The sequence below is a fragment of the Anoplolepis gracilipes genome, chromosome 15, assembly GCF_047496725.1.
Source record: "Anoplolepis gracilipes chromosome 15, ASM4749672v1, whole genome shotgun sequence".
NCBI classification, from domain to species: Eukaryota; Metazoa; Arthropoda; class Insecta; order Hymenoptera; family Formicidae; genus Anoplolepis; species Anoplolepis gracilipes.
The window spans coordinates 6,887,134-6,912,375 of NC_132984.1; the positions used below are offsets into that span (position 1 = coordinate 6,887,134).

The 25,242-nt window shown below is 37.5% G+C and overlaps 3 protein-coding genes and 1 long non-coding RNA gene across 16 annotated transcripts in view; 3 read left to right on the forward strand and 1 right to left on the reverse strand.

Annotated features, from left to right (window-relative positions):
- The window catches only part of LOC140673757 (uncharacterized), a 67,736-nt gene extending 67,228 nt beyond the window's left edge, over positions 1 to 508 (forward strand). For all 13 annotated transcript variants that reach the window (XM_072906904.1, XM_072906897.1, XM_072906896.1 and 10 more), the window contains one exon: positions 18 to 508. In XM_072906904.1, coding sequence (XP_072763005.1) covers positions 18 to 357 — 340 coding nt within the window. In that variant the 3' untranslated portion in view covers positions 358 to 508. The remainder of the gene's footprint in view (positions 1 to 17) is intronic.
- Positions 509 to 2,541: 2,033 nt separating this feature from the next.
- LOC140674190 (uncharacterized) lies at positions 2,542 to 6,716 on the forward strand. Its single transcript, XM_072907563.1, has 3 exons — positions 2,542 to 3,868; positions 3,942 to 4,891; positions 6,679 to 6,716. Exons 1-3 carry the CDS (start codon positions 2,772 to 2,774, stop codon positions 6,714 to 6,716), a joined length of 2,085 nt encoding a protein of 694 aa, XP_072763664.1. The 5' UTR covers positions 2,542 to 2,771.
- Positions 6,717 to 14,379: 7,663 nt separating this feature from the next.
- LOC140673813 (uncharacterized) lies at positions 14,380 to 16,126 on the forward strand. The gene is made up of 2 exons (XM_072907002.1): positions 14,380 to 15,119; positions 15,200 to 16,126. The coding sequence occupies exons 1-2, from the start codon at positions 15,019 to 15,021 to the stop codon at positions 15,765 to 15,767; spliced, it is 669 nt and encodes a 222-aa protein (XP_072763103.1). The 5' UTR covers positions 14,380 to 15,018; the 3' UTR covers positions 15,768 to 16,126.
- A 1,944-nt stretch (positions 16,127 to 18,070) lies between these two features.
- Positions 18,071 to 24,936, reverse strand: LOC140673939 (uncharacterized). The gene is made up of 2 exons (XR_012048131.1): positions 18,599 to 24,936; positions 18,071 to 18,528 (listed from the first exon to the last, which is right to left on the reverse strand). It is a non-coding gene; the product is annotated as an uncharacterized lncRNA (long non-coding RNA).
- Positions 24,937 to 25,242: the final 306 nt, after the last annotated feature.

A 25,242-nucleotide genomic window follows, 5' to 3' on the forward strand; every position in this document is an offset into this window, starting at 1 on the left:
TTTTTCTCTTTTTTAAGGTGCAACCTCTGTCCTGCTCAGTATCCTACAATTCAAGCGTTGACAACGCACAAACAAACTTGTCACAAAAAAGTTGACACTGTGGCACAAAATAGAGGCGCGGAATTGGCTCTACCGGTCGTGGATTTAAAATCGCCACATGTTTTAAACCGTTGGTCAAATCTGAACATTCAGAGCTGCATACCATTGTCGCAACTGAGTGCTCAAATCGGCGGTTACTTCGGTCTGCCGATCATTACGATAGACAGTGCAAGAAACTCAAGTACCTGGAATCTAGGTGCTCTTGGTGCTACCTCTATATTAAGACTCGGTCCTCTTAAGCATTTATCAAACAGGTAACTGTGGACGAATTTGGCCTATTTCAACGTGTGCAATCGCATTCGTAATTATTATTATCTTTACATTCAAATCTATTACTGTATTGCCACTGACCATGACATGTATTAATATTCGAAATGACTGTGATATAGAATTAAAGTAAAATATAAACGCGGGATCTTTTATATAAAAATATACGAAAGTATGCTTGTGTAAATATATTTGAATATGTGTATGTAAATATACAAGTATATTTTATATTCAGTAGTGTTATAGGGGGGATTCTAAGCCATGGGGCGCTGAGGGGGGTGCGGGGGACGGGGGTATTTGAGAGGGGCGAGGGGTCTGTTAGGGAAAGGGGGGGGGGAAGGGTCCTACACACGTTCGAAAGTAGATGTTAGGGGGGGGGGGTATTTTAGAAGTCATAAAACTGTTTTTTTTTTCCTAATTTTTTATGATTATTTTATGACCATTAGAATATTATGAAAAAAGAGATTTTAAGCGCCGACGTTCGGCAGCTTTGTACCCTCGCGGAAAATCTCCCATAAAAAAAAAAACTGGAGCAAAAAAAATATCTTCCATAATTTTTAGGGAAAGAACTGCAACTTTTTTTTTTCTCTTTTTTTTTCCCTAATTTTTTATGATTATTTTATGACCATTAGAATATTATGAAAAAAGAGATTTTAAGCGCCGACGTTCGGCAGCTTTGTACCCTCGCGGAAAATCTCCCATAAAAAAAAAAACTGGAGCAAAAAAAATATCTTCCATAATTTTTAGGGAAAGAACTGCAACTTTTTTTTTTCTCTTTTTTTTTCCCTAATTTTTTATGATTATTTTATGACCATTAGAATATTATGAAAAAAGAGATTTTAAGCGCCGACGTTCGGCAGCTTTGTACCCTCGCGGAAAATCTCCCATAAAAAAAAAACTGGAGCAAAAAAAATATCTTCCATAATTTTTAGGGAAAGAACTGCAACTTTTTTTTTTCTCTTTTTTTTTCCCTAATTTTTTATGATTATTTTATGACCATTAGAATATTATGAAAAAAGAGATTTTAAGCGCCGACGTTCGGCAGCTTTGTACCCTCGCGGAAAATCTCCCATAAAAAAAAAACTGGAGCAAAAAAAATATCTTCCATAATTTTTAGGGAAAGAACTGCAACTTTTTTTTTTCTCTTTTTTTTTTCCTAATTTTTTATGATTATTTTATGACCATTAGAATATTATGGAAAAAGAGATTTTAAGCGCCGACGTTCGGCAGCTTTGTACCCTCGCGGAAAATCTCCCATAAAAAAAAAAAACTGGAGCAAAAAAAATATCTTCCATAATTTTTAGGGAAAGAACTGCAACTTTTTTTTTTTCTCTTTTTTTTTTCCTAATTTTTTATGATTATTTTATGACCATTAGAATATTATGGAAAAAGAGATTTTAAGTGCCGACGTTCGGCAGCTTTGTATCCTCGCGGAAAATCTCCCATAAAACTGGAGCGGATTTTAATCGCCGGGGGACATTTTAGAAGCCATAAAAGTCGTGGGAAAACAATAGAAATTTTGGCCGACGCTGCGACGAACATGTCGGAACGTTTTTATAGATGCAAAGCGTTGACGTTCGGTAGGATGTGTTAAGACAGCATTAGGCGAAATATAAGAAGAATGAGAGCCCCGTCAAACCATAGTACGATTTGAACGGGCATAGAGGAAGCTGTGAAAAAAAAATTTGAGTGGTTACTGTCAGGCATTAGAATTGTTAGTGACAGTGAATAGTGAATAAATGGAAAATATTAATTTCGAAGCGATAATAGACGAGTCGTCAGACGAAGAGCATGCGTTGTCGGACGATAGTAATTATATTAGTGATTGCAGTAATACCGATTTTGACGACAACGTAGTAGAAAATGAACAACTCCGTGCGCAAAATCAACGTAAGATTTGCGCCATACACTTTTATTATTCAACGGGTGGTGCTCTAGCTCTCTGTGCTTCGTGTATGAACACCTTTCGAGATGACATCGGATTAATATACGAAATACGGAGACATAAAGTTACATCGCTCGATGAGGTGGATATGCGATGGTGCAGTAGCTGTCAAATTTTATTACATATAATAATGTCGCGTAATATGTGTTATGTTTGCACACAAAAATGAGAGAGAGAAAAAAAAAAAAAAAAAAAAATGGAAAACATGCAGCAGAAAGAACGCGACTTGTTGGAGCGTTCCCACCAAGTCACCACATTGGGTGAATATTTTGGATGGCTGCAGCATTGCGAGGAGTTTATCGAAGAGCTTGAAGAACGCAGCCGTGTCAAGTGTCCGCGACTCTCAATCGAAAATAGACAATCTTTGGTGACAAGAATTGCGCGACTCGAGGGTGCAAAAACTCGATTGCAGAGACAGTTTATACCTAGTGGTGGTGATTATAGTAGTGAAAATAACAAAATGGAAAACGTGCAGCAGAAAGAACGCGACTTGTTGGAGCGTTCCCACCAAGTCACCACATTGGGTGAATATTTTGGATGGGTGCAGCATTGCGAGGAGTTTATCGAAGAGCTTGAAGAACGCAGCCGTGTCAAGCGTCCGCGACTCTCAATCGGAAATAGACAATCTTTGGTGACAAGAATTGCGCGACTCGAGGGTGCAAAAACTCGATTGCAGAGACAGTTTATACCTAGTGGTGGTGATTATAGTAGTGAAAATAACTCGGAGAGACTCATATGGCGAGAGATTGATACGGCGTTTGAGAGCCGCATCTTGACTGGTGCGGTTATAAATTATAATCACATCGAACCTCGTCAATTTTTGGAAGATGCGAGTGACATTGTGCTCGAGCACGTGCGAGACGTTATGCAAAAACATAACAGTGTGAAAGTGAATACAGTGTTTAACGGCGAGTTTGTGGCGGGCGATAAGCATGCCAATAAATCAATCAATACGAGAAACTGTGAACTCTTACATACATCCGATTTACGCGAGTGGTATGAGCGGCGAGTCGTCGAGCCAATCCTTGCATCGCTCGAAGAATTTCAGGAACGCGATAGCGGATGGGCATTATCGCGTATACTAAATTTGATTGTAAATATAAATAAATATAATCCTATGCGCGCCGGATGTTACGTGCAATTATCGCGAAAGATAATAGTGAAACGAGCAGTGGTTAACGTGCAATCTAAAGACAATGCATGTTTTGCGTGGGCGGTAGTGGCTGCTCTGTATCCAGCTGAAAGATACACACACCGACAATCATCGTACCCGCATTATACAACAGTACTAAATTTCCAAGATATTGAGTTCCCAGTCACTCTTAATCAAATTAAAAAATTTGAAATTTATAATTACATTTCAATCAACGTGTACAGTTTTGAAAACGAAAACATTGTCCCTATTCACCTTACGGAGCAAAAGAGAGACAAGCACGTCAACTTGCTCTACGTGCAAGATGCGCAAAATATCGGACATTTTGCATGGATCAAGAATCTATCTAGACTTGTTAGTATGCAACTCAGCAAACACAAGACTAAAAAATATATCTGCGATCGGTATGTATATTTAATAAAACTGTCTAAAAATATTTAAAACAAGGATATAAAAATTTTAACTTTTATTTTACAGATGCATGCACTATTTTCACTCGGTCGAGAAATTACAATCACATACAGTAGACTGTGGAAAGATGAACGACTGCGCTATCCGATTACCGAGCGATAAGGATAAGTGGCTCGCATTCACCAACTACAACAGGAAGGAGCGACTACCTTTCGTCGTGTACGCCGACCTGGAGTGCGTTTTGGTGAAAAAAGAAGAAGAAAATTTTTATCAACATCATCAAGTATTTAGTATGGCTTATTATGTACATTGCTCGTACGATAATTCGTTATCCGCGTATCATTCTCGTCGCGAAGCCAATTGCGTTGCATGGTTCACCGACGAACTTAAAAATTTGGCGCAACGTGTAGAAAATATTTTAACAACCAATGTCCCCATGGTAAATTTAACGCAAAATGAATGGAAAGAATTTCGAAGTGCGACTCAGTGTCATATATGTGAGAAACCATTCGTAGAAGATGATACGCGCGTACGCGATCATTGTCATTTGACCGGGCGGTACAGAGGTCCCGCGCATTCAAATTGCAATCTAAATTACAAAGAATCTTTTTGCATTCCAATAGTATTTCACAATTTATCTGGTTATGATTCTCACTTTATAATCGAGGAAATAGCCACAGCGTTCGAAGGGGGAATCGATTTACTTCCGATAACAAAAGAAAAATATATTTCATTTACAAAACATGTTAAAGGTACGAAAAACAAACCGGGAAATCACATTAAATTACGTTTCATAGATTCATATAAATTTCTCACAACAAGTCTCGACAAATTGGCGTCTTTTCTGAGCAAGGATAAACTCAAAATTTTACAATCGGAATATAAAAATTTATCCGCCGAAGATTTCAATTTATTAACAAGAAAAGGTGTCTTCCCGTACGAGTACATTGACTGCGTAGATAAATTGCAAGATGTGTGTTTACCATCACGAAAATCATTTTACAGTTCCTTGACAGGTAACACAGTATCTGAGAGCGATTACGCGCACGCTGAGATTGTGTGGAAGCGATTCTCCATTCGAACGCTAGGCGAATATAGCGATCTGTATTTAAAAATCGATGTTTTGTTATTAGCAGACATTTTTGAAAATTTCCGAGAGAGTTGTATCAAGAGTTATGGGCTCGACCCCGCGTATTACTATACTCTTCCCGGTTACACGTGGGACGCCATGTTAAAGTATACGAAAATTATATTTGAATTACTCACAAACATTGACATGGTTATGTTTATCGAACGAGGTATACGCGGTGGTCTGAGTCAATGTTCCAATAGGTACGCGCGTGCTAATAACAAGTACATGCAGTCGTATGACTTATCAAAACCATCAACGTACTTGATGTATTTCGATGTTAATAATTTATACGGATGGGCAATGTGTCAACCATTGCCCTACGCCGATTTTCAGTGGGTCGATAATGTTTCCAATTTTGATGTATCATCGATCGCGCTCGATTCGTCTACAGGCTACATCCTCGAAGTCGATCTCGAGTATCCGCAGCATCTTCACGATTCGCACACTGACCTACCGTTTTGTCCGACACACGACAAACCACCCGGCAAGCGCGAGGGCAAGCTTCTCGCAACCGTATACGATAAGAAGCGTTACGTGATACACTACCGCAACCTGCAGCAATGTTCACGTCACGGTCTTCGTGTTACAAAAATTCATCGTATATTACAATTCACTCAATCTCCGTGGCTCCGTACTTATATAGAACTCAACACAAAATTTAGAACACTGGCAAAAAATGATTTTGAAAAAAATTTGTACAAACTAATGAATAATGCAGTGTTTGGCAAAACGATGGAAAATGTGCGCAATCGCGTAGATGTTAAACTTTTAACAAAATGGGACGGAAGGTACGGCGCAGAGGCATTGATTGCAAAACCAAATTTTCATAGCAGAAGCATTTTTTCGGAAAATCTAATCGCTGTAGAATTACGTAAACTCGAGGTGAAATTCTACAAACCAATTTACGTAGGTATGTGTATTCTCGATATATCCAAGACATGTTTGTACGAATTTCACCACGATTATATGGTACCAATGTATCGGGAGAGATGCAAAGTCATGTACACTGATACGGATAGTCTTATATATCACATTGAGTGCGACGATGTGTACGAGAATATGAAACGCGACATCAGCAGATTTGATACGAGCGACTATGCGACAGACAATGCGTACGGTATACCGCTCGTGAATAAAAAGGTACCGGGTCTAATGAAGGATGAAAACAACGGTACCATAATGACTGAATTTGTCGGGCTTAGAGCAAAAATGTATGCGTTGCGCGTAAATGGTAAGAAGGATACGAAAAAGGTAAAAGGCGTCAAGAGTAACGTTGTTGCGAGAACGATAACGTTTGACGATTACACGCGGTGTTTGAACGAAGAGATTGAAATAACGCGTAGTCAATCGTGTATAAGATCAAAATTACACAAGGTATACACCATTCGCGAAACAAAAATTGCTCTAAGTCCGTACGACGACAAGCGGTATATCGTACCTACAACTATTGATACGTTACCGTGGGGACATTATAAGATATCTTTATAAAATATAAATGTGTGCGTGATTTTTTTTTTCTTGTATGTATATTTCATATTTTATATATTGTAATGACTATTGGAAAGGATGTATTAATAAAGATTTTGTATATTTCAAATATTTCATATATTTTTATATTGAATACATTGTATTTCTTATAAAATTAAATTACATGATCCTTATGTACCCAAGAATTGTGCGAGCTATCAAATCCCAGCCATTTCACGTAAACCTCGTCACCCCTCCTGCGCAGTACTTTCTCCACGAGATACACATCTGGATAATTCGCGCGATGCAACTCGTGCTCGTAAAATGCTCCAGCGATAGCTTTTCTGCGATAATCCTCGAGTAGATATGTTACGGGATTAGTATGTTGCACTTTAACAATCTTAAACACCTCGGTTGTCCAATTTGGTGTGTAACCCTTTTCGAAAAGTTTTTTGTATTTGCTAACGCGTACCAGGTCACCTACTTTAAACTTTGCAGGAGCAGCAATTTTTATACTGTTGTATACTGTATTTAAAAGTCTATCAGCGATCGTGGGAGTAACATCGATAGGTCTCATATTGATAGTGCGATGTTTTCGCGCGTTATATTCTGCAACGAGTCGGGATAGCGCGTCGATCCACTTGTAAGTTCCGTTCAGCGTAAACATCTTCCACATGTCGTTCTTCAGCGTGCGATTGAATCGCTCGACGACAGACGCCTTCAATACCGAATATGTGGAATAGTGATTAATGTTATGTTTCCGTATAAGCCGTTGCACATCGGTATTGTAAAATTCCTTCCCGTTATCAGTTTGTATGTTTTTCGGGCATCTCTTGCTATCTCGAATTATTTTGGCGATTGCATCAGCCGTCTCCCTTCCACCTTTACTCTTGAGTGGTGCAGCCCATGCATACTTGCTCAACACATCGATGACGGTGAGTATGTAGTGGTAACCTTTGTTGAAACGAGAATACGGACGCATCTCGACGATGTCGGCTTGCCACAGATCATCGTATCCCCGCACTATGACGTGTCTTCGGGGAAAATTTTTTCTCGCTGGCGCATGCAGTTCGTTCACCAACTGTCGTCTCTCCAAACTATGTTGATTCTTTGCTTTGTCAGTTTTTCTCGATGTCCGTTTGTTGTTCGCATTTTTTTCACTCATTTTCGTTTATCGCTTTTAATAGCCGTTCTTGACCTGTTCTGACCTGTTCTTGACCTGTTCTGACCTGTTCTTGACCTGTTCTTGACCTGTTCTGACCTGTTCATGACCTGTTCTTGACCTGTTCTGACCTGTTCTGACCTGTTCTTGACCTGTTCTGACCTGTTCTTGGCCTGTTCTTGACCTGTTCTGACCTGTTCTTGACCTGCTCTTGACCTGTTCTGACCTGTTCTGACCTGTTCTGACCTGTTCTTGACCTGTTCTGACCTGTTCTTGGCCTGTTCTTGACCTGTTCTGATCTGTTCTTGACCTGTTCTTGACCTGTTCTGACCTGTTCTTGGCCTGTTCTTGACCTGTTCTGACCTGTTCTTGACCTGTTCACCGCCGTCCTTCACCCATTCGAAAATCGTTCTTGACCCGTTCGCAGCCTTTTTCACAGTCGTTTTTGACTCGTTCGTAGCCCTGCTTGAGATGCTGATAGTCTCGTTCGAAGCTGTTGCAGCTGCTGCTGGGTCGTTCACTGCCACTGCCACTGCCACTCATTGTAGTTTAGATAGCAGTTCGATAATTCTTCGTAGCTGTTCAATAACTGTTTGATAGCCGCTCCTAACCCGTTTACTGATGCTCATTTAGGTTGATAGCTGTTTCTGAGTTAGCGTTAGCCGGGCGTTGAAATTCGTTTAGCACAATCTGTATTGCTCGCACGTCCTTCTCAAGCGAAATCAGCTTCTCGTCTGATTCTTTCTGTTGATTCATTAATCTTTTAACGCAGGACTCCACGTACAGTTTGTTGACGGCATCGGTGTCAGCCTCTGGTTGCGCTACACGGCAAATCTTACGTGACCTTGCATCGAAGTCTGTAACGACGCGACACAAAGCGTTTTCGTGCACATAACTTTTTACCAATCTATCCCAAGAACCGTTTGTGCCGGTTGCATCATTTCTTGGATCGAATAATCCAAATTTGTTGATAGGCATTTTTTCTGATGCTTCGTAAAGTGTCACGCAACGCTGATCGACTGATTAGTTTTGTCGAGACACCATTTAATTTATAATAATTCCTGCTTCACGAAGTTCCTCGATGATCGACTGGATCTCGTTGTCGTGAGCGTTGTGACCAGCTTGGCGCGAAGCGTTGAGCAATCGTAGCCGATCCACTAGTTCGTTGGGATTGTCCCAGTACACGTAATCAATCATATTGTTGGTTAGCGTCATAGCGCGAGGCATAGATATCTCCCCTCCAGATTTTGTATTTTTCGATTCGAGCGACATCAACGGTGCAATTATATGTTTGTACTTGTACCCCCTGTTACCCTTCAAATGGCCCTGCGCATCATAATCGCGTCTATGCGCGTTCGTCACCAATAATATGCTCTTGTATTTTTCCAAATCGTCCCCCCTCGTGTAAAGTTCGTCATCGGGAATTCTCTTGAAGATCAGCTCGTACAATCCTGGCGTTCCAATGTACCGCACGTCGTCTATGATAATAGAGTCATCTTTGTTGATGTTGAATTGTTTGTTGCCGAGTCGCAGTTTATTCATTCTGTCAAAATAGACTCCATACACATGATCAATCTCGTGATTTTTGTCGCCACTAAACAAAGCGCCTAAGTACTTTTGCCCAAGTGGCCCAAAGTACTCCCGCAACGTTTCTTGAACTTCCGGCGTTTGTAACTTTCGAAGAAACGATGATTCGAGCATGTTGCCCGAGGTTTCGAAAACATCTTCGTTTACGCTTGTTGGTGCGGTTAACGGCGTAGAGGCTATCGACGGTTCATACAGTAAAACGTCCGATCGTTTCCTTTTTTTCGGTGTCGCATCTTCCTCTTTCTCTTTTCTCTTTCTCTACCTCCTCATCTTTAGCCTCTTCCTTCTCATCCTCCTTGTATCGCTTGATTTTAATCTTTGCGCTACTCTCCGACTTATTTTTCACCGCGAACGAGTTGTCGACAATCTTTTGCAGCGGCTCGATAATAGGTTTAAAATGGGTCTTGACCGCGATATCGTCATCGATGTTACCGGTCTTCAAAGCGCGATGTTTCTTGCGGATCGATTCGCTCGTTTTCGCAATCTCCTTCGCCATCTTTTCACGCTCGCGAATATTATCGCTCCCAGCCATATCGATAGAGAGTGTTGAACGCTCGCGTTTCACCCCTCACGACAGAATGTAGGCAACGACTAATCATTTTGTGGTATCGCAAACACGTTAAATCCGTTTCTGTATCGCCCGTTTGTAAGCAAGCTATCCTTGTCTATCACGAGAAATCCATACTTTTGCTGCCAACAAGTACGACATAACTCACTGAAATCCTCGTATGACATGTCGGTATTCACGTGATCGTTGTACACGTGTTTCAAGTTGGTGCCATCCTGTTTAAACAAGATTAGCAGGTTCGCATTGTCGCGTAAAAGATGTTTCGGTATTCTCGCGTATGTCTGGCAGAGATAGAAGCAGTCGACGTTCGAGTGGCGTCCCATTGAGAAATATTCTCTTATCGTATTTTGTTTGTCGCACGCCACGTCATCGAAAACGAAAATCGAGTTTGGACGTGCTTCGCTCGGTGGAATGACGTCACTGTTATTGGAGAATGTAAAATAGCCGATTTCATCGATCGACGTTAACAAATTCTCCAAATATTGATATTTTGGCTGTTGCAGTGACTTTGAATACACGTACACATTTTCAAAGCGGACGCCGTGCGGGCTTTCTATCAAACTAATCAACACGTTAGTTTTACCGCAATTCGAGGGGCCGCAAACGATTGCGCGTATAGTATTCGGCAGCATCGTACCGTGTCTACGCATCTCCGCATTGTCACCCATCGAGCGTAATCTGACGTCGTAATTTGTCACGCGTATCGCGAAAGGTTGTCGCACGAATTTCATTTTCCCACTTCCGATTCGGATCGCACGCCTGTCTATTTATAGCTGCGCGGAACTACAAAGTGTTCAGTAACGAAAAAATGTTTGTCCTGCTATCAAGTCCTTACGATATTCTCGATTTGAGTGCCGAACAGCTACAGTTTGTATCTAAAGCAGTTTTATTGCGAATGTGTGGCAATCACGTCCACTACGTGTGGGACAAACTTCCGGAATACATAAAGGCGGATTCGGAGGTTCAGACCTATCGTCGCTGTTTCGAACATTACAATCAACCGTGGCAACAAACGCACATTGACGGTCCAGCGCCAATGATAAAAGATTGTCGTGAATGTCAACGCAAATAAGTAAAGGTCTATTAAATCGTGCGATAAATTTGTCGTGAATGTCACCGCAAATAGGCAGAGGTTTATTAAATCGTGCAATAAACGCGCTTCCTATCGAATTACATATTCCTGGATACCAGTTTTGCGGTCCGGGCACGCGGCTAGAAGAACGATTGGCTAGAGGTGATCGAGGTATCAACCCATTGGACGCAGCGTGTCGTGAACACGATATAGCGTACTTTCGGAGTAACGATCTTGCCGAAAGACACGCGGCGGATAGGATACTCGCCAAAAAGGCGCAAACTCGCATCACTGCGAAAGATTCGTCTCTCGGTGAGAGAGCCGCAGCCACAGCTGTCTGGACAGCGATGAAAACCAAAACGAAGTTCGGTATGGGTCTAAAGACGAAAACGAAGAAAAAGATGGTGAAAAAACGAATACTTCCGGTAGCTAAACGCGGGGGTGTATTACCGATTCTACCATTGTTGGGCGCTCTCGGATCTCTGATTGGTGGAGCGGCTGGTGTAGCAAAGATGGTGAACGATGGAAAAGCTACACAACGTCAGTTTCAAGAAATGCTACGTCACAATCATGCCATGGAAAGTCACGGATTGTATCTCGCACCATACAAATACGGCCGAGGAGTCTCAATGAAAAAGAAGAAAAAAAAAAACGTCAAAGAGACGCTAAAAATGCCAGAGGGCGTAACTACCAACGTACAATTGCTGCAACTAGCAAAACGTATGCACATTCCATATTTTAGAGGTGTTTTTATGCGTAACTCATTACCGATCGGTGGTATATATCGAAACGAGAGCGGGATCATAAATTTGGATAACGCTAAAGGCTCGGGTACTCACTGGGTAGCGTATGCAAAGAGGGGGAATTGTGCTATATATTTTGACAGTTTCGGCAATCTTCGACCGCCGAATGAATTGGTGCGATATTTAAATGTGACAAAAATAGAATATAATCACACATCCTATCAAACTTATAATCAAAGCATCTGTGGACAATTGTGCTTGCAGTTTCTCCGAACGGTCGATGCACGCGAATTTAAAGACATACATTGCGCTATTTAACTTAGTATTCGTTAAACAGTTTGGCCAACATGTCTATGACATTCACGCTGACTGGAAAGAGCAGCGTTCTCGCGGCAAACTACTTTCCCAACGTAGATTTAAGCGACGGTGAATACGAGCTTGGTCTAGCGGATTTTGAAAGTTATCACACGATATCGAACGTGAATTCCTCGAATAATAAATTTTACTTTGGCAAAGACGATGCGGAAATTACGATTCCCGAGGGATCGTACGAGCTGCAAGCGATACAGGAATTTTTGAAACATACAATTTTACAAAAACGTTCGCAACACACAGTTCGTGATGGTGATAAAAAACACACTGACGACGACGATAACTTTGAGCCTGGAGAATGGCCTATAGTGCTCCGCGCTAATTACAATACGATGAGGAGCGAGATCAAATGCGCCTACAGATTAAATTTTAGCAAGCCTAACAATATTGGATCGCTGCTAGGATTCTCGAACCGTATACTGCAGCCGCGAAAATGGTACGAGTCAGACGTGCCGATTAACATTATCAACGTGAACATTATCCGCGTCGAATGTAATGTGACCGCGGGTGCGTACAACAACGGCAAACTCGTTCATACGATACACGAATTTTCACCGAGGGTACCACCAGGATATAAGATATCGGAAACACCGGCGCACATCATTTACCTACCGATCATCGTGCGGTGCATTACGGATTTAACGTTACGCGTTGTCGACCAGGAAGGACGATTACTCGATTTTCGAGGAGAAGAGATCACCATTAGATTGCATGTACGGCGGCGGCGGTAAAATTAGCGTGTGATGCTCGTGTTGAACGGATCGAAAGACGTGAGAGACAATACAATCTTTACGACGTCAGCGACAACAACATCGACATTTGCTAATATCCAATCATCCGGCACTAAGAAAAAGAAATTGAACGCATCAAACGTTGCGTTTTTACAATCTTTGGGATTCGTGGTGCGAAACATTTAAACGATGACTGACATTCTCGACATCGCGGATGAGCCAATCTTTGACGATCGCATCGTCAAGATTGAGACTCACTCCTATAACCCATTCGCCAACACAACGTTCGGATACAGTGATGAGATAAGAATACCCATACAACAACAGGATCTGTATACATTGCCGTACGAGAGTTTCTTATACATCGAGGGAGAATTAAAGATAAAGAAGCCAGCTGGAGGATTCAATGTGGTACTGCAAAATAATTGCGTTGCATTCATGTTTGACGAGATTCGATATGAACTCGATGGTGTGGAGATTGATCGAAATAGAAACGTGGGAATAACAAGTATGCTCAAAAACTATGTAACAATATCATCCGATAGAAGCGTGATTATGAGAAATGCTGGCTGGAGTGAGCCAACTATTGTGGATGGACACTTTAATTTTTGCGTACCGCTCTACATGTTATTGGGATTTTGCGAGGATTACAGACGCATAGTAATTAACGCTCGTCACGAATTGATCTTAATACGATCGCGCAATGACAACAATTGTCTGCTTGGAGCTTCGACGCTGGAGCCTGTGATCAACATATTCAAGATACAATGGCGAATGCCACATGTGTTGTTGAGTGAAATTAAAAAGCTGTCTATGCTGCGCGCTCTGGAAAGCGGACGCTACCTCAGCATGGGTTTTCGCTCGTGGGATCTGTACGAGTTTCCGCTGTTGCAGCGTACAACCAAACATTCGTGGGCCATTAAGACCGCGACTCAGCTGGAGAAACCACGATACGTTATCTTTGCTCTGCAGACAGGCCGGAAGAATGTTATGTCCGAAGATGCGAGTAAATTCGACGACTGTAAATTAACAAACGTGAAACTCTATCTGAATTCGGAATGTTATCCGTACGATGACATGAATCTGGATTTCGATAAAAACAGATGGTCAATTCTGTACGACACGTACGCGCGTTTCTGCAAAAACTATTACGGATACGAGTACCTCGAACCGAGTCTCACTGTCTCACTGTTTCTACAGTACGGTCCGTTTGTGATCATCGATTGTTCTCGACAAAACGAATCGGTCAAGAGTGCAACCGTGGATGTGCGATTGGAATTTGAGTGTAAGGAGAATGTGGCTAATAATACGACTGCGTACTGTCTCATCATACACGATCGCGTAATCCAGTATAACCCGTTGACCAACGTTGTGCGCAAAATTACCTAAGTGTTTGCGACAATAATTTAGAGAGAGGAAAAGCTGGATATAAATCCGAGTGTTACGAGATGGTTGTCATTCTTCTTAACTGACGAAAAGAGATCTCATCATGTCTGTACCAACGTTTGTCGATCTGCAAGGATTTGTCGTTTCGAATAAATTCATCGCAAAGGAGGTGGCGGTGCTGAGAAGAGGAACTGTTCTCGCACACTACATTTTTCGGAGTCCTATACCATGGCATCTCCTTACAAAATCCGAAAAGGGTCAAGCTTCATGGTTGATGGTGAATCATCATGGACTACAATGGGAGGATGGAATCGTTGCGTACAGCATGGCGAAACGATTGATTACAACAGCTGTAGTTGAAGAAGAAGATGATAAAATGCAGTGTATCGTATACGTTAAAGGATGCCAGAAACGAGAATGGCTTGCTAATATGCTCGGCGACGATGCGAGAGAAAATTTAATCATTGAGACCTTGGATGCTGATTACGACGATATCGAATCTCTAAATAATCTAGATGTTAAAAATACTATACGATGTGAAAAACATGTTAAGAATTGCGCATTACAAAATGTATTCAAAATATTTAACTGGTGGTCGCAACGCCAGAAAGAATTGCAAGATTTGGAAAAATAAAATATTTAAACACTAATATGTTTTATTTCTTATTCCCCCTCCTCATTCCCCCTCCTCATTCCTTCCCTCCCTCCCTCACGAGTCATTTAAGAATTCTTTTTATCCGAGTATCGTCCCTCTCTCCCTTCTAAAAATTTCAGAGCACTAAAGTATTCTAGAATCTCCCACCACATTTACCACTAATCTCCCACTACTTTGAAAAACGGGATGTCACGTATATTTGATTCTTCATACGGTCAGTGTTGCGTTAACCGTTCGTGAAAGTGGTCCACTTTTGAAATCTGGAAATATGTACTACGTCGAAAGAAGCAGTGGCGGCCCCAGCAGAAGCGTGAATAATTACGTACCGAATCGTTATGAAACTCCATCGTTTAAGAACAAATGTGACAAGTAAGTTTTTGTTTAACTTCTTTCTATTTTTTCACAAATTGTTTTTAAACTAATTTTTTTTTTATTTTATTTTTCTACAGCATTTCGTTGAAGCGTCGTGCGATTCGTATACTAAGTAGACGATACGCATTGACAACCACGGAATTCAAATTCCTTGAAATTGGTATCAACGTGGGTACACCGAGTTACGTGGAAATTGTCATAGGAGATCATCAAGGAAAGGAACTGGTATTATCTCTCGAAACGTGGAAGGGACTCTACGAGCAACGTCGCAATATTCACGATTTACTGCGAAAGGACTCTAAAGATACCTATAATTTTATAAGCGTTGGACCGTTAACAGTGCGAGTTCATACGATTAACGATACTAAACTTATAAGTCTCGAATCTTTAAACGTACGCATGATGATGATTGAACCGACGTTACACCGTATGTTTGATCTCGATCAATGCATCGATGTAACCTTTGATCGATTGGTTAGAATCACCGAGACCGTCGATACTAAGTTTACACAATTCTCCAATATCGCGTCCACTATAACGGATAATAAAAAAGTGTCAAATGTAATATGCGCCAGCGACGCCTTCAATAAACATCAACTTGTCGATTGCGAACTGGTAGCTTTAGTTTTTAGTCACAATATGTAATAAAAAAAAAAAAAAAAAAAAAATATATATATAAAAGAGAAGAATAAAGTTTTTTTAAATTTAAATCATGATATAATTTACTCGCACGCATTTCCCATCCGTGCTTCCTCCCACCCGTAAACAGTCCCAGTTCTCATATGTAGTTCGTTGCGGGGAATGACGTCATGCTGGGACCGCGAGAGAGTAAGTGCTAGGAAAGAAAGAGATAGCGCGAGGTGAAGTAGAGCGAGAGAGTAAGTGCTAGGAAAAGAAAGAGATAGCGCGAGGGTACAAAGCTGCCGAACGTCGGCACTTAAAATCTCTTTTTCCATAATATTCTAATGGTCATAAAATAATCATAAAAAATTAGGGAAAAAAAAAGAGAAAAAAAAAAAGTTGCAGTTCTTTCCCTAAAAATTATGGAAGATATTTTTTTTGCTCCAGTTTTTTTTTTATGGGAGATTTTCCGCGAGGGTACAAAGCTGCCGAACGTCGGCGCTTAAAATCTCTTTTTTCATAATATTCTAATGGTCATAAAATAATCATAAAAAATTAGGGAAAAAAAAAGAGAAAAAAAAAAGTTGCAGTTCTTTCCCTAAAAATTATGGAAGATATTTTTTTTGCTCCAGTTTTTTTTTTTATGGGAGATTTTCCGCGAGGGTACAAAGCTGCCGAACGTCGGCGCTTAAAATCTCTTTTTTCATAATATTCTAATGGTCATAAAATAATCATAAAAAATTAGGAAAAAAAAAACAGTTTTATGACTTCTAAAATACCCCCCCCCCCCTAACATCTACTTTCGAACGTGTGTAGGACCCTTCCCCCCCCCCTTTCCCTAACAGACCCCTCGCCCCTCTCAAATACCCCCGTCCCCCGCACCCCCCTCAGCGCCCCATGGCTTAGAATCCCCCCTATAACACTACTATATTCTTTATATAAAAAAATATAGAGAGAAGATATATTTGACATTTTTTTTCCTTGTTGCAAAAAATACGTGATAAAAACTTTCAAAATCAAGACATGTTGACACAATACTGAACGATTAGTAAATTGCATCATAAGTGAATTAAATTATATCTTTTTGTACTTTCCTCTTTAAATAGTGATAACAGACCTAATTAATATATACAATATACACAATATTTTTTCTCTTTTTTAAGGTGCAATCTCTGTCCTGCTCAGTATCCCACAGTTCAAGCGTTGACAATGCACAAACAAACTTATCACGAAGAAGTTGACACCGTGGCACAAAATGGAGGCGCGGAAGTGGCTGTACCGGTCGTGGATTTAAAATCGCCACATGTTTTAAACCGTTTGTCAAATCGGGGCATTCAGAGCTACATACCATTATCGCAACTGAGTGCTCAAACCGACGGTTACTTCGGTCTGCCGATCATCCCGCTAGACGGTGCAAGAAACTCGAGTATCTGTAATCTAGGTGCGCTTGATGCTACCTCAATATTAAGTCTCGGTCCTCTTAAGCATTTATCAAACAGGTAACTGTGGACGAATTTGGCCTATTTCAACGTGTGCAATCGCATTCGTAATTATTATTATTATTTTTACATTCAAATCTATTACTGTACTGTCACTGACCATGATATGTATTGTCTTAATCTTCGAAATGACTGTGATATAGAATTTAAGTAAAATATAAACGCGCGATCTTTTATATAAAGGAATATACGAAAGTATGCTTGTGTGAATATATTTGAATATGTGTATATAAATATACAAGTGTATTTTATATTCTTTATATAAAAAAATATAGAGAGAAAATTTATTTGACATTTTTTTTACCTTGTTGCAAAAAATTGGTTGACGACTGATTAAAATTTGTTAATTTATTTATAGATTTAGAGCAATACAGTATTTTTTCATATAACTTCTCTATAATATATATTAAGTTATATTATTTTGATAAAATAAGACCCTAATTTAGAATATTAAAAAATTTAAAGTTTGTAATGTAATATTATAAACAAAGTCTTAAATAATCAATTATTTTGTGTATATTTTTTTTAATAAAAATGTATTATAAATAGAAAATTTTCTGTGCTAAATTTATGTCTTATATGTAAATTATTCAAGAATCTGGATCTGTTATTGTTATTTTAATTTGAGATATATATAAGAAAATCTAAACACGGATTAACGGTATCAAATATTAAATAATATTATTTCGTATGTAAAAAGTAGTATTTCGATTAGTTTTATATGTAAAATATTTAATTATATTAAAAATATTTTTGATAACGCTCGCAATCAAGTTTTAACAAAAACAAAACAATGGTTAGGCCAATTAACGAGCAAATATGAAGGGGTGTTATTTAACAATATTTATTATTCTTTTGCATTTAATCTGAATAAACTAAATATAAACGTTTCGGCTGTACGCAGCCTTCCTCAGTATTAAAAAAAGAAACATAAAACAATATAAACGCATTGAAGCTTAACAATTTGATATTCTTAATATTATGTTGCATAGCAACCGCTAAGTTGAACTGAACTTTCTCAAAGGATCCATCGCAATATCTAACTAACTTCTAAACACGGGACCGCGTCAATTGACTATTAATCAATGTTCCAAAAAAATATATAGGCATTATGATCATCATAATGTAACTGCGATGCTCTTCAACAATTATTGTTACTTGAAATTGCACGGTGACCGATTAATCAATTCAACGGTTGAAGGCGAGAATTTTCGACCACCGACCTGCAATCCGAGTACTCGATTCCATACTTTTCCAGTCAAATTTGTGCATTGAGATAGTGTGTTCTGTCAACAAATATTAGGTTTTCACTAAAACATCGTTATATCGGCAACTATCAATGCACATTCACATTACCTTATTATTTAACATTGTACCAACTGTCACATGATTGATATGAAATTCGCAACTAACTAGAGCGGTAGTCTGTTTCCAATAGTAACTCAACAGGAACTATTATTGTATTTTCAAAAACATGTTATGTTATATACAAAAATGAGAGAGCAAATTTTCGTATGTATCCGACAAGCTTCGTAAACATCTATGTGTGTTGTCATGTAAATAAGATTACCATAATTTATCTGTTTATCAATTCGCGTAAAATATCAAAATAAGCATCACTCAACAATTCCGTGTCCTTATTTAAATTCAATCCATTTTTTTGTTCTTTAATATGTAGCATTTCTGAAATCAATCTTTTGTGATAGTTCCTTTCAACGTCAAGAATTTTAACCTCCTCTCAATCTATTGTATGTTTCTCTTTTTTAACGTGTTCCGAAATTACCGAGTGTTTTTCAGAATTTTGTTTTATATTGTTCATATGCTCTTTCAATCTTGTTCCTATTTGTCTTTTCGTCTGTCCCACGTATGTCGCATCACAGTCATTACAGTTTATCTTATAAACAACGCTGGAATTAATCATAAATGGTTTTTTATCCTTCTGTGCTCTGATGATTCTGTCCAATTTATTCAAACAACGATATCCTATCATTAAATCCGATTTTTTAATTGTAGAAGCTATCTTATCAGACATGTTGTTGACATACAGTGAAACAAAAGTCCCTATTAGTTTCCTATTATTATCACGATCGGAGAATTGTGTTAAATCTATTCGTTTTTTTGTGTTAGATTTGCTGGAAACAAGCTTCTCTATTCTTCTGTTTATCAATCTAAATATCCAATTTAGAGGATAACCGTTGTCCAATAAAATATTGATTATAAGTTCAATGTTCTTTTTGTGGAATTGCGAATGTGATAATCTTAACGCTCTATCAAGCAAATTGTAAACAATACCGATTTTGTGGCAATATGGATGGCACGAAAAAAACGACAGAACTCTGCCTGAGAACGTTTTCTTGTAGAACCAATTAGCATAGATAATGTCGTTTCTTATCATGATCGTTAAGTCTAAGAAATTTATGCAACGGTTTTCCTCATATTCTACAGTAAATTTTAATTGTTCATGGTAATCATTAAACGCCGCGAGAATCGTGGGTACCATACTTGATGGCACCGCCATTACAATGTCATCTACGTATCTGTAATATAGCGAAGCATGCAAATTTATGGAATCAAGCACCATTGTTTCTAGATCTTGCATGACTATGTCCGCTATCACAGGCGACAAAGGCGATCCCATAGGGCAACCATACGTTTGTTTATATATTTTATTGTTAAATGTAAAGTAGGTTGACGTTAAAATGCCCAGATAGCCAAATGTTCCAATTTTGCAACCATGTTGCTGATAACCGTTGCAGTAACTAATTTTGAAAAACTAGGGACAAGGTGCGACAGCATTATGCTTGTCGGGTTGAGCTCACGTGATTTCTAATTCTCAGAACAGCAAGCTGATAGCAATATGGTAACATCAATTGCTGTGATAATTTTTCATGGGATCAATCATGTATTTTTTGTTTTAGTAAGACAGAAACAAAAAAGTTAAAAATTCTTATTAATCATTCAAAGATAAGAAATTTTAACTTTTTGTTTCTACCCAGACAACATTATGTCGTCTTAAAGACGTCTAAAAGACATTCTAAAATTGCTAAGACATCTTAAAAGATTATCAGAAAGACGTATTTATGACGTCTTTAAGGCAAATAATCTACTTATTCGGACAATCTACCCGAAATGTTACAATTTTATTTATTTGGATAGAAACTATCCGAAATGAAATTGATCGAAATGGTTATTACAATAATCTTATTAGTCGTGCTTTTATATACTTTTGGTAACTCAATTTTAAATACGAGATAGATACCTCATGCAGCGCTGCATAGCGGTAAAAAAATGAACTTTTTTTTGTCCGAAAAGACATCTTTTAGTCATCTTTTTGCTTTGTCGGAAAAACAACTATAAAAAGATGATGAAAAGATATCTTTTTTAGTAAGTTGTCTTTTCAATAAAGCAAAAAAATATATTATAACAATCTTTCAGATGTATTACAGACATCTTTCAGATGGTGTCTTAAATTAAATGTTTTTTAGACATCTTTAAGACATCTTAAAAATGATGTCTTAAATTACAATGTCTTTAAGACGTCAGAAAGACGTCTTTTGGTCAAGTCTTAAAGGCGTCATAAAAAAAACGTTTTTAATACATCTTTAAGACATGCATGTTGTCTGGGAATATTATACATGTATTGTTGCTATTATAATGCTGTAGTCAGCTGTAGACGAAATGGCAAATTATCAGATGTTACCATATTGCTGACAATATAACGTTTCAGTATCTCAGATCGTTTGCTTTAAAAATTTCGTAAATTAATTGTTTGTAATATGCTCTCATGTTGCTTAATTCAGTAGCGCGTTTTAATTCGATGTCAGCAAACGTACAACAAACATATAATAACTCATGCATTGCATTAGTTTGTTTTTAATGATCAATCACGCTTGGCTATCTGGGTGAATTCAACCGCGCATATAAATTCAACCTGCGGCAACGTTGTGTTTGCTCCTATGTGATCCCATCTCCTATTGATACTGTCTATCGCCAGATTCAACGGTGCATTGGTGAATAATGAAACTACATCCAAAGATATCATAATGTCTTCCTATCCAGAATCTTGCCCAAGATTTCACTGTATAAATCGAAACTATTATTTACATGCTATTGGGCAACGGTAAACTATTAAGTAATATTTTGTGTATGAATGTGGCTAAAGAATGCAAAGCGGTGTTGACCGATGAGACTATGATCCTGAACGGAATATTCTCTTTATGTATTTTGGGTAGACCATAAGCTTTAGGGAATAAAGAATCACTAGAATGCAACCTATAGTATTCTTTTTTTGAAATTAAATCTTTTTTTAACCATTTTTTTAACAAGTTATTCAATCCTCTCTCTATTTTTGCGCAAGGGTTGTTTTTTATCATCATATGGCTATTTTTGTCATCTAGTACGTTCTCTACTTTTTTGATGTAATCTGAAACGTCTAATGCAACTGTAGCGTTACCTTTGTCCGCCCGCGTAAAAATAATGTTAGGATTATCACGACAAAATTGTTTTGTTACTTTGTACATCTGGATCAATTTTCGTTCTAATGATTCATTATTTCGATTTTTTTGTAAATATTTACCGAACTGGACAGTGGTCGCATTGCGAATTGTTAAGAAATTCAAAATGTTGTTTCTTTTGCCTCCACTTTCTATGTCTTTAATCGATTCGTGAATAGCTAATTTTTTATTTATATTTGGAAGGCAAAAATTATTGCCCATTTGTAAGAGGTTGGAGACCGTTGGAGGAATTTCTACATTCGACAAATTTATGAACCATTTTTTATTAGTGTACTCTAACGGATGTTTTGTGTTCTTGGAAAAGTTTTTTGCCTCAATATGAATACCTAACGTTGATCTATTACTAATAGTTAATTGATTTTGTGAACGAATTTTTATACACATTTCCTTGTTGTCTATAGCTACACAATAATTTATCGGCTTTATTTTTTCTATATCAATAGATGATTTTTTCCTAATTAACCAATGCAACTTATTTCTATGAGCTGTACGTGATCTGTCAACATATTTTTTGATCGAGTCTATGTGAAAATGATAGATCTCATTCCATATGTAACCCGGCAGGGACCAAGATAGCGTTTTTGTCAACTTATTAATCTTCCTATTGTGTGCTTCGATTTCCCTGTTTAAATTAAAAATTTTTATGTTTAACGCCTGCCTTTTAAACTTATATATTAATCTATTAATTTTTTTAAAGGATTTATAGTGGTGTAAGTTAAATTTGATCCTACAAAAGTCCAACAAGTGTGAAGGAAAGACATTATGACCTCTACACGTCTTCAAAAACATTAGCTTCTCTATTGCTCTAACCCTAATTTGTGTCTATCTGAAGTTTTAAGCAATTGACCAATCCCATGCCGAAATATAATGTCGTATATAATTAAAATTAAACCGTTGGGTTTTAAACTTCGCCATATTACTCAAAGTGTAACGCATTATGAGGCCTGCGTATAATTAAATTAAAAATATTTTTGATAACGCTCGCAATCAAATTTTAACAAAAACAAAACAATGGTTAGGCCAACTAACGAGCAAATATGAAGGGGTGTTATTTAACAATATTTATTATTCTTTTGCATTTAATTTGAACAAACTAAATATAAACGTTTCGGCTGTACGCAGCCTTCCTCAGTATTAAAAAAAGAAACGTAAAACAATATAAACGCATTGAAGCTTAACAATTTGATATTCTTAATATTATTATGTTGCATAGCAACTGCTAAGTTGAACTGAACTTTCTCAAAGAATCCATCGCAATATCTAACTAACTTCTAAACACGGGACCGCGTCAATTGACTTATTAATCAATGTTCCAAAAAAATATATAGGCATTATGATCATCATAATGTAACTACGATGCTCTTCAACAATTATTGTTACATGAAATTGCATTTAATTATATTAATTGATATTAGTAAAAAAAATTTATTTAAGAGTTTTGTTAATTTATATCAAACATTGATTTTTTAATATTTTCTTGTGCAATATATGTGATGAAATATGCTTGTTGGAAATACGAAAACTTGCACGACAAATTGTATGCTATTTCGCAAAATTCCATTTCCTTCAAATTAAATTTGTCGTTATATGATTTTTAATTGCTAGAGTGTCCTTCAAGCCAGCAAGAAAGTTCTCGATCATAAAAGTCAAACAAGTCGCACAAACAAGTTTCAAAATCAAAGAAACAAACAACTTTTTTCTGGAGCCAATGACACTCTAGCAATCTCCGCAAACATAAACAATTACAGCCGGTACGTAACCGCTTCAATTTTCATCAAGCATGCGCGACTTCGTAACATAATCGGGAACAGCTACTGGCAAACGCCGAGTCGGCTCTCGCGCAGGGCAAATTCGTATAGCACGCGTCACAACCCTTCGGCAGCCAATAAAAACCAACACTCTGGCATTGTCTCGATACTTTTAAAATAATTGGCCAGCACACCAAGTGTCAAATCTATAAAGCGGCGCTGACTAAAAATTCGAGAGCTTTTTGCTAAACCGCTTTTCCCTCATCTCTTGCAACATCGCTGATTTGTTCAAAGTACGCGCACTATCGCCGTGTCAAACGCATCGCTTTGCGATCAACCGCTGTTTCACGCATCACTAACATCATCGCTTCCGACACGCTGCACTCTCGCGATTACTCACTTGTAAAACTTGTTCATTATTTGTTTATTTGTTTATTTGTCAGTGAGTTGTTGAGTTTTATAAATTTAATAAAGGAATACAAAAAAAGGACAATTTTGTGGCGTAATAACGTAGCGTTGACTCTCGCCCATTGCTTCGCCGTGACAATCGAAAACGATGCTAATGTACTTAATTAAGCAGAATTATTCTGCCGGATAATAAACAATGCTTAAAAAGATTATATTAGTACAGTTATATGTATAACACCTAATATTGTTATATTTACAAGATGTTTCAGGGTTAAATATCCTAATTTAAAATATGAATTTAGGACTTTAAAACAAGAAAAAAAATTTTTTTAGTGATATCTCTGTAAATGCTTTATTTCAAAGATATTGAAATCTAAAGTTATAGGTAAGAATGATAAAGTTAATATACGATTACTAATACGAACTTGTTTTTGTAACTGTCAATAAATTATTCATGCACGGAAAAAAATTAAGGTTGCCACAACAGAATAGTAATGTTAATTTTCGCTCATCCATATAAAAAAGTTATGGGAACAATGATACTCTGGAAGTAATCTTATACATATACGGGGTGTCCCGAAAATGCCGGTAAATATTTTAATGGCAGGTTCTTTAGAACATTTTAAGACGAAAAGTTTAATACAAAAATGTCGAGGCTACAATAGTTTTCAAACTGGAAGCAATTATATTTCACGAATGATAAGACTGAAATTTCGCGCTCTCAGGTGCGGCAAAATAACAAGTGATAAAAGTATGTAAAGGATATAAATGCTATAAATAGCGCTCTTTTCGATATTATGAATATTATGTTATCACTTGTTATTTTACCGTATTTACCTGAAAGCGCGAAATCTCAGCCCTATCATTTGTGAAATATAATTGCTTCCAGTTTGAAAACTATTGTAGCCTCGACATTTTTGTATTAAATTTTTCGTCTTAAAATGTTCTAAAGAACCTACCATTAAAATATTTACCGGTATTTTCGGGACACCCTGTATATATGTGTATATATATATATATATATATATATATATATATATATGTATATATATATATATATATATGTATATATATATATATGTATATACATATATACACATATATATGTATATACATATGTATATACATATATATATGTTTTAAAACTAAAATACAATTATTAAATATTAAAAGTACATTACATTTTAACTGAAAGTGAACACTATTAAACATCTTAACTTAAATATATTTAACTAAAATATAGTTTAAACATTAAAATAAAAAAAACTTGAAATTTTAATAAAAATATGTTAAATTTTTAAAAATATGTTAAATTTTTAAAAAAAGGTGC